Here is a 10,155-nt window from a genome sequence, read left to right on the forward strand (position 1 = left end):
TTTGGAAAAGGCGTACCATAGTTTAATGATTTATAAAATATTACTAACCTAACCAAACCTAACCTGACCTATCATAATAGTAATGTTTTGGAAAAGGCATATTATTTGAGAAGTCAATGAAGCTAAACGTCAATAATTTGGAAAAGGCATATTATTTGAGAAGTCAATGAAGCTAAACGTCAATAATTTGGAAAAGGCGTACCATAGTTTAATGATTTATAAAATATTACTAACCTAACCTATTTGCCTATTCGTATTAAAAATAATCAAAGTCGTTTTGAAAGCAACCCTTTGCAGCATAAAATATTAGACGAAACCATTCGATTGGGAGAAATGAGAATTGAATAGTTTGGGATAAAAATTCCGATTGGGAAATATAAGATTGGGAGAACTGGGAATCGGAAAGTTTGGGATAAAAATGTATTTTGGGAAACACAGAATTGGGAGAAATGGGACCATACCACTCAATGTATATTCAGGGGATTTCAATGACCCGCGGTCATCTCTAATACGCGCACCATGAAACAACGGAGTCTTCGGCCTCTCTAAACTGCGTCAAAGACATTTTCCAGGTAATTTCGCGACTTAAACAATTTCAGTTCGGGCAAACTACGTCGAAACGAGTAATTGCGGATGTTGAAGGTTTCAAATCACTGATTCATCTGTCTTACAGCGGACAACCATTTCTCGAGTTGGGAAAACAAAAATTTGAGGCCAAACTGGCGACATTTTCAACGAAAAACACCGACATGCCACTGAAAGTTCCCAGCCTAATGGGCCATTTCAATCCAAGTGAGTGCAGTTTAAAACTCCATATCTATCAGTTGATAAATTTTAGATGAAATATGCTAGAGCTCATCAATGTTTGGTTTTGAAGGCGTTTCTTAAATGATTTTAGACTCGCAATACGGACGCGTTGAAATGAAATGAGCGTCAACCGACAACGAGGAACAAGATGGAGCTCCCGAACTCTGTTACTTCCCAGTCCCTGACGTCATTAGTGTACTTCCCCGTGTAAATACACGAATGTGTTGCGAGGAACAATGTCCCGAATTACGCAGTCATAAATCAGCCGCCCTTTAAATAAAGGTCCACAATCGCCCTCTCCAAATGAAACAAGAACTTTCTTAGGAATTAAACCCTTGGAAACTGATGGAGTGGTTCAGAAGAAAACGGAATTCACCGAACTTACACGAAGCTTCGCGTGATGGTGACGTAAATAGAGTGAAGACATTATTAGCGAGAGGGGAAGACCCAGACAAGAAGGAGGAGGAAAATGGTTTCACGGCGTTACACGTCGCTGCCCAAAATGGACATGTAGAAATCGTCAAACTACTTCTTGGAAAAGGATCCCGAATTGAGGCAATCGATAAATATGAAAGAACACCTTTATACTTGGCATCGCGGGAAGGCAAATTGAATGTCGTCAGACAACTGCTGGAAAATGGGGCGCAAGTTAATAAGGTACAGAAATATGGCGCCACACCCTTGTACGTCGCTTCCCAGAATGGTCACTTGGACGTCGCCACATACTTGATCAAAACAGGGGCGCAAGTCAACCAGGCCAATATTAATGGCGCCACACCCTTGTACATCGCTTCCCAGAATGGTCATTTGAACATCGTCACCCACTTGATCCAAAACGGGGCGCAAGTCAATGAGGCAGTGGAAGATGGCATCACACCCTTGTACGTCGCTTCCCAAAATGGTCATTTGGACGTCGTCACCCACTTGATCCAAAATGGGGCGCAAGTCAATCAGGCCAATAATAATGGCTTCACACCCTTGTACGTCGCTTCCGAGATGGGTCACTTGGACGTCGTCAGATTGTTGCTGGAACACGGTGCCGACGTTCACTTGACTAACAATGTTGGCCGAACCGCCTTGTCCTACGCGAAAGATTCCGTTAAAAAACAAATTGAAAAATTGTTTGATGATCACGAAAAAAGAAAGGCCAAAGAAAGAGAAATTTCGAGTGAAGGAGCGAAGAGTGGGGCGGCGGAATCGAGATCTGGTCAAACAGAAAAGTCAAGTGAGAGCGAAAGGGAGGAAGAGATGTGGAAACTTCGAGCAAGTGTATCGAGCTTGAACGAACAAGTGACCAAACTGGAAGGCCAACTGTCAAGGGTCAAGAGTGAGAAAGAGGAGTCGGACAAAGAGAAAGCGGCAAAGATTGACGAATTGAAGCGAGAACGATTGGAACTTACGAGCCGACTGAACAGATCTCTGACCAACACCGCGGGATCCTCGAGCGACGACATCAACATCCAAGAACAAGTTACGGTCGAACTGACAGAGTCCTTAAGTAAGAGGAATCAACGCATCGCGTCTCTCTTGGCCGAAAAAGACAGCTACGATCAGAAAAAGGAGGCCGAAATAAAGGAACTGAGAAATCGGCTGGAAACGAAAATCTCCGAGAGGGACGCCGAAATAGCTCGTCTGAAGGCCATCATTCGGCAACTCGAGAACCAAGTCGAAGAATTGACCAGTCGGAACACGGAGCTGAGTGACCGCAACACGGAGCTGAGTGACCGCAACACGGAGCTGAGCGACCGCAACACGGAGCTGAGTGATGAAAACAAGAAACTTGTCATTGAGATTGAAAGCCTACGTAAACTGATTAGTCAACTGAACACAGAAATAATCACCACCAACTTCTACGGGCCGGTGAACGTATCCGTGCAAGGCCGACAAGGGACTAACATCAACTTCTAAATGGTGAGTTTAGATCAAACTAGTGGTCGGCGTTTGGACAAGATAATCCACAGAATTCTGGTTAATCAGTTATCCATGGATAATAATCAGATTATTATTCGTGATTACATTGCATTTATCATAGACTTCCCGTGGATAATTTCAAATTATGGATAAAGATAAAACAAACAGATATTTTCCTATCCAAATGCCGACCACTAGATCAAACTATGCAATCCATTGATAAAAATAATTTATGGCGCGACTGCAAATAGAGACAAACCTTACCTAAGTCTACGCCCCAGTACAAGTAATCAACCACAACTACGCGGCCGACGCCGGACAAGCCAACATCAACATCTCATCGGACAAGCGTTGAGTTTCATCTAAATGGTGAGTTGAGGCGCGTTCAAACTATGCGATATTTCCTTGTTTCACACAACTAAAGTCGTAACCAAAATTAACAAATACTGAATGGTGTTAGCAATGCACCCAAAAATAAGGTATATTTTAAAATAAGGCACCAAACGTAACATTGTTCGTCGAGTCTTTTATGCGAGGGAAGACAAACAACTTTGAACTTATCGTAATGACGCGTTCTTCCCTTTCTTTCTAGGATCAATGTCGCTAATGATATCTGTTGCGGAGCGGAGAAGAAGGAACGTGTATACGCACACCTGCACCATTCCAGACGTCAAACGCCACAAATTTAAGGACTTCAAGTCATCGTAGCGTCAGAAGTCCAGACAGATGAGGTCGAGCTATCAATTACAAATGAAGGGAAATGAACCGTAAGAGTTTTAGCGAGTGAAGGACCACGGGAAAGAACTACGTTTCCAATTTTGACCCCCTATCCTAAGAGAAGCAAAGTGACCGCACCAACTCAGGAAGCCTGACCTCGGGGAAGGGGAAACCTCATTCAACCCACCAACCTTACCCCTCATCTAACCCGACCTCATAATTAACCTAAACCCAATATTTACCTTCATCCAAACCTCTTTTCTAATGAGGAGACAGGCTCTGCTTGAGATAAAGGACATTGTGGTCAAGCACAACCTGTATAGGTTGTTAAAGGGAAAATGGACAGACCACCATTATTAAATCTATTTAGATTATAGTGGACAGTTCATTCTCCCTTTGAGTATCTTCTCTCAGTTCTTTCTCGTGGTTCCTTTCACTTTCCCTTCATCTGGAATTGTTGTTGACCACTGTCCCGACAACTGGACACCACCTTCTTCCCCCGACTAAACGGTGTCCTAGAAAGAGTCTTCCCGCTTCTACACTTTGACCACAAACGACCTTTGACCTTCCTAATCATGGGACTGCGCTGCCTTCCAGTGAGTCACCAACTTCCGTTATTTATTTCCCCAGTTCGGGATTCGACAATTTGACTTTGACGAATTGACGCCATTTTAAATTTATTAGTCTTCATTTATTTTTAACAATTTCAAGAATTAGTGACGAGATTCACGAACAATAAAAACTATTTACGGATTTTAATATATTTAAATAAGTTTTCAACATTTTATTAATTGACGCCGCGGGTCTTGGTGATCTTTTTCAAGAACTTCCCGTGTAAGGTTTCGCGATCATTCCGGACCAAATAACTCAATCACTTCGAATTAAATTATTCGCCAAATATTTCAACTTTGTAAATAATTGATTAACTTTTTTATTCGCAAATGCAACGAAGACTTTATTTTCCGTTCATTTTAAATAACGCCTAGTGAACTTAAAGGGGCTGGCCGGAGCTGTTGGGGTGAAGGGGGGGGGGGTCGAACTGTTGGTTAGCATATTCCTTATGGCCAAAGAGCTGGGTGTTTTCCCCCTGAACTAAGGGCGGTCTCCCCCTAACAGCGCCGAATAGCCACTTTAATGGACATTTTCAAGAACGAAAGAATCAAATTATTTGCGAAATTTATTTATCTTTTCTCATGAATTTACCAGTTTTTTTCTATGAAAATTAAAATTTATTTTTCGTAACGATTAAATTTAATTTAAAGAGATAGGAAAGCAAAAATCAAAACTTAAATTTTGTATCAAAGAAGAATTCAACAAATTTTATTATTTTCTCAATGTTTAATGTTTTCAATTATTTCGAACCCTTTATTTATTGTTGCTGAAATTGAGCGCTACTATCCCTTGAGTTCCCTGGGATTTTCCAAAATATTCCAGGACTTTTTGAATTCTAGTGGAAATAATTATTTCCAATGTTATTTTTAAGTTTAATTTTTGGTGAAATTATAAATTTAATTCTGTCAGTTTTAAACCCATTGTCCTTGCACCTAACCTAATCTAAACTTGGCAAGGGACGGACCTATTCTTCCAAAATTTTAATAAAAAAAAGTGTCTTTGGTAACAAAGCCTTGAAAATTAAGATAAGTGGTCAAAATCATTTGGGTGAAGTAACAGATATTATAATTTTCAGTTTTAAAGGCAACATAAATTATTTGAAAGAATTAAGCCTACTTAATCGTATTTCTTTTTCCACCAAAATATTTCATTTAAAGGCCGACTTCCAGCATCGAAAAGGGTTCTAGTGAACTGAAAACCGAGAATGGAGCGACCGTGCCGAAGCCTCGCTTGGTCAAAAGATGGAAGGGTTCTCGCTAACTGACAGCCGTGCAATGTAGTTCTAGCGAACTGAAGATGAACAATAGAAATCCTTTTTAATTTATTTCCTCTCGAATTTTTGCTTTCCCCCTGAAGGAAATTCTCTATCGCGTATCTTCAATTCGCTAGAATCACATTGCACGGCTCTCAGTTAGCTATAGAGCCCTTCCATCTTTTACCCCAGCGGGGATTCGAAAATCGGTGCACGATCCCTACTCCATTGTTAGTCTCGATGCTCGGTTTTCAGTTCGCTAGAACCCTTTTCGCTGCTGGAAGTCGGCCTTTAACAAAACTATTTTTCAACCTAATCAGAAGAAGTACCATGACTTTTCCTAAATAATTTTGACATTTTTCTATGAAATGCTGTAACGAGCAAAATTTAGGATAAGCCTAAAGCCTACTTTTACACCGAAATATCCTTATGGCTGGTTTTCCCCCACTTCCCCCCCTATTTGTACAAATCTACCTGGCTGGTTGAAACCCTCGCGCCCGAGGAAGATAGTTAAAAAACCCAAGGATGAACTCGTTGAGTGGCCCTTTGGGGCACACGTGACCCCAAAGGATGAGAAGCTCAACATATGACGAGAGGAGAGAATAATTTAAAAAGAGAGTAGAAGACAGAGTTGGATCTGGAACTGAAGGAGAAGGTGGTCAAGGACTGACCCACCCCGCGTAAAGCTAAATTATAAATGTGCGGGCGGATATACTTCTTCGCGTCGATAAATAATTTAAAATGTGCGACATGAAAATAAGTCTCCACGTAACCAACGGAATTGAGGACTACATCTTCCAATACAATCAATCTAAACATCTTCAAGACGATCAACCTTATAATCTTCAAAGAACAATGCTAGCACGCGTGTCGCGTAAACCGTGAGTCACAAAGTTAAATTTTTATAAGGGTTAACCAGCCAGAAACTATTATGTTATTATTATTTTAAACTCATCTTTCTAAAATCCATTTTAAATAAACAACACTAATTTATCTATTAACAAAATTAGTTTTTTATTTTAATTTAATCAATAGCTTTTTAAGCACAATGCGAACATACTAACTTTACCAATTAATATATTATTTACCCTAGACAACTTAATTATCATCTTTAGATAAAACCCTTTAGTTTTAAATTTTAGTATAAAGTAGTAAAGTAAAGAAAATATGTTCCAATGCGGTTCTCGGAAGAACATGGGCTCTTCCCGGATAATGGTGAACCATGGGGGTTAGGTTTAGATAAGAGTGCCATTCGAATTAAACATTTACTTTAAAAACATTATTTTTCAGTTTTTCATAAAATATTTCAGGGGTTTCAAGCTATTTTGAGGGAGCTGAACAGAACACGAATATGGACAAGTTCCCTCTAAACTGCACTTGTTCCATTTTCCTTTTTTAAGGGTCACTCAGACAGCGAAACCAAGGATGATGATGGGGTGGGAAGGGATGCGAAATCTGAGAGAAATCGGCCTGCGCGCTAACTGTGGAACGGCTCAGGTTGGATGGGACACCAGAAATGGGGGGGGGGAGGAAATAATAGGACTCAATTGTAATCGGTTCCAGACTTAGAAATAAGGATAATTTTTAAACTAGTCCTTGGGACCAGTGACCCCCCTAGTGTCCTAAATAATAAACTGGTCTCTGGACTGGTCCCCGCCTTTGTTCTCCTATAGATTTGGAATTAATAAACTGGTCCCGATGACCAGTAACCCCCACTTTTTGAATTAAAAAAACTAGTCCAAGAAATTAATAAACTGGTTTTGAACCAGTGGACGTGTGCTATTTCGAAGTCTGATCGGTTCCTCCGTAGCCCTTCTTGACTCATTACAATTGAGTCCGACTATTCCTTCCCCTTTTCTTGGCGTCCCACCCAACCTCGGCCGTTCCACAGTTAGCGCGCAGGCCGATTTCTCTCAGATTTCGCATCACCCTTGGCGAAACTAGCGTTCACCCACCCTGGAGTAAGCAATCGAGGGTTTTGGGCTTTGCATTGATGTACAAGTAACGCTAATTTTTTAATTAAGTTAAGTGGTCCAGGAATGGACGGGCGACCATCTCGTGCTTTGATTTCACCATCAAAATTAATCTTATCCCGCCTCGTGGCAAAATAGTGTTCCCCAAATTGAAATAAACCAAGGCTTACCCCCTTTCTCTCTTCCTCCATAGATCATCGCCTGTTTTCCTCTTCTATTCACGCAAATGGCAATTGCCGATTGTTGACGCAACGCGAACACTGCGCGCTAGCTCCCACATTTTACTCTTCGTCGAAATCCAAATACTAGAACAATTCCACATCGGCAGTTCGCCACTCACCGAGTCACGCGCAGGAAAAGTTTAACGATAGTCCTATATTTTCTTTGGTCACTACCTCCTATATAAGAATAAAGGCCCGAGTATGCTCCCTCGTCAGATCAGGGATAAGGGAGTTGAGATGGATTGGAAAAGATGATGGGCGACCTGCGGCACCGTATCTCTCCCGATGTACCTCGCGCACGCCCCTACCCTTCGGTAGGCGATTGCTAAGTGCTGCCGCGTAGCGCCATTTTATTTGTATGAGAACTAGCTTCTATTTTTAAGATAGAGGGAGCGCCCTTTACAATTTCGTCCAGTACGACCCTACCTAACCGCTGAGGATGCTGGGAGGACAACGGTGCCGTAGGTGGGGGTACACAGGCAACGCTATAGGTATGGGCGTTTCCACTCCATTCCTCTCTCCATCAAGGTCAGATGGGGTAGATTTTACTGATTCGACTAATATTTTAGTAGCACCCTAGGATCAAAGGCACTCGGCGTTGCCCGTCAGCCCCTAGGGATGCATTTTTGTGATTACTTTTCAAGCAGGCATTATTCCATAAAGAAGGGTTTTTAAATTTCTGGCCGCCATTTAAAAAGATGGCAACAAATCGAACCCAAAAGACAATTCAGCCCGTCTATAGGTTAAAGGAAAGATGGCGGCGGATTGGGGGGGGGGGGAAATGTGTTGTTAGTACGCGCCTACTACTTCTGAGTAACCTTCCTGCAAATTTTCAACCTTCTAGGGCAAGCGGTTTGGGCTGGGCCTTGAGTATCAGTCAGTCTGTCAGTCAGTTCTTTGATTTATATAGATATAGATAGATTGGAGGATCAGATGTTTTCAACGACAACTATAAATTAATAACAGCGACCAAGCCTTTACACACAGTGCCCTTTTTGTATGAAAATGAATCTCTCATCTAGGCCTAGCTAGACTACCGTGCCCGCATTTTCCATCCCCCGGCGCCATCCCAACAACCCGTTCTATAAAGAAAATATTTCCCTCTATACGGGACTTACGAGGTTACCGCCCCCTTTTCGGAGAGTTGTTCTGCCAAGGCTACAGAGCGCGTTCGACGACAGGCAATGTCAGCCACTAACTAAAGGCCGCCGACAGGTTATGGCAGCGCCCACAGAAAACCTCTCGTAAATCCCGTATAGGCGTTCCAAGAAATCGGCTTCGTTACAGGTGTCAACCAAATTAAACCTAAACTTGAGGGTTACCGCAATCTAACCGGGCGAATTCTTTGACGATACCAACATGGATTTATATGATACCAATCTTATTTCTTTCCCAATACTTCCAAGAGCCGGAAGAGGATGTTTTCTTAACAAGGGTCCAAAAAACTTGTTCTACGTCCTGCTGTTAACTCATACCATAGCGCTTAAGCAATTCTTCCACATTACGATTTCTAAGGTGGTTGTGGATCTTGCCTTAATCGGGTTTTCGTGTGTCAGGGACCACACACACACAAAACACCATCGTAATTACATAACCACACTTATCCTTATTAACAAAGATGGTACAGTGTTCTCGATAGATGGGACTCTAATCTGGCCGGGGCCATCTTGTTTAAAGAATTTTTAACGGTAATAAAACCATGAAAACCTTTAGGTTTGCGTTACTCGTTGATATTGTAGCATTAGTATTGAATCGGGGACCACAAATCTGTAGAAATCATGTCGATTAATTTAATCATTTAATGTTGGTAAAGGATGGATCATGGAGTGTAGTTTCGAGTGTCCGCAATTAGCAAATTGCAAAGGTTTTCATTAATTTGGCCAAACGAAGCAATTGAAGTTTATTTTGTGTGCTCGAAACTTCTCCAGAATTCCTCCTCGAGTCATTTGTTCCTGGGAAGTAATTGAAACCATATTTTGGGAGGGGTCTGGAGTAGCAGCATTAACTTTTAATTGGCATTAACTTAAACGTGCCAAATGGAGGGGGGCGGGAGACTCTTCATATCATATCCTGGCTAAGCTTATGAAAAGGTATGAGTGTTTCAAGTGGTTTGTTGATTTCGTTCACTACCTGTCTTATCTTCAAAATTGATAAGTGGAATTAAACTCAATAATATTTCGTATCAGGTTAATTCTTGGGAAGAATGGCACTCTTCAGTTTGGGAAGGCGAAGGGTTTCGAACGATAACATCAGGAAGCCGCGTTGACACTGACAACTGAAACCAGAAGTAAGATGAGACTAGAAGTACAGTGCTCTAGCATTGGTAGTAGATCCTGGCACTAGTGAACAAATTTGAGGATTTTATTCGCCGCTTCCATCGCGCGAGAGAAGAGAATTGGTTGAGTTCCAGAAAAAGTTCCCACCCCCTTCCCCTCATCCTAAAGCCGCGGAACACGGACGAAGCGGGTGCTGCTTGAATCTAGTTCGGGCGTCTACCGCCGAGAGCGCCTCACGTTTTGGAGGGGAAATTCTGAAACCGCCACCAGAGGGCCAACCGTTGGCGCCTCATCCAGAATATTCACTTTCGCCAAGTGAAGAATTTGGTTAGCTCAGTACTTCTAGTCTCATCTTACTTCTGCTGAAACCCATGACGAGGCCGTAA

The 10,155-nt window shown here is 41.9% G+C and overlaps 1 protein-coding gene across 1 annotated transcript; it reads left to right on the top strand.

Annotated features, from left to right (window-relative positions):
- Positions 1-1,019: 1,019 nt before the first annotated feature.
- Positions 1,020-3,073, top strand: LOC149629978 (uncharacterized). The gene is made up of 2 exons (XM_089852037.1): positions 1,020-2,718; positions 2,970-3,073. The coding sequence occupies exon 1, from the start codon at positions 1,153-1,155 to the stop codon at positions 2,713-2,715; it is 1,563 nt and encodes a 520-aa protein (XP_089708163.1). The 5' UTR covers positions 1,020-1,152; the 3' UTR covers positions 2,716-2,718; positions 2,970-3,073.
- Positions 3,074-10,155: the final 7,082 nt, after the last annotated feature.

This window comes from Phalangium opilio, unplaced genomic scaffold, assembly GCF_054372755.1.
Source record: "Phalangium opilio isolate 3A_F unplaced genomic scaffold, DU_Popi_V2 ptg000105l_1, whole genome shotgun sequence".
NCBI lineage: Eukaryota > Metazoa > Arthropoda > Arachnida > Opiliones > Phalangiidae > Phalangium > Phalangium opilio.

Excerpts from the sequence above, each read along its gene's own strand:
- LOC149629978 (XM_089852037.1), top strand. The coding sequence starts at position 1,153 with ATGGAGTGGTTCAGAAGAAAACGGAATTCACCGAACTTACACGAAGCT.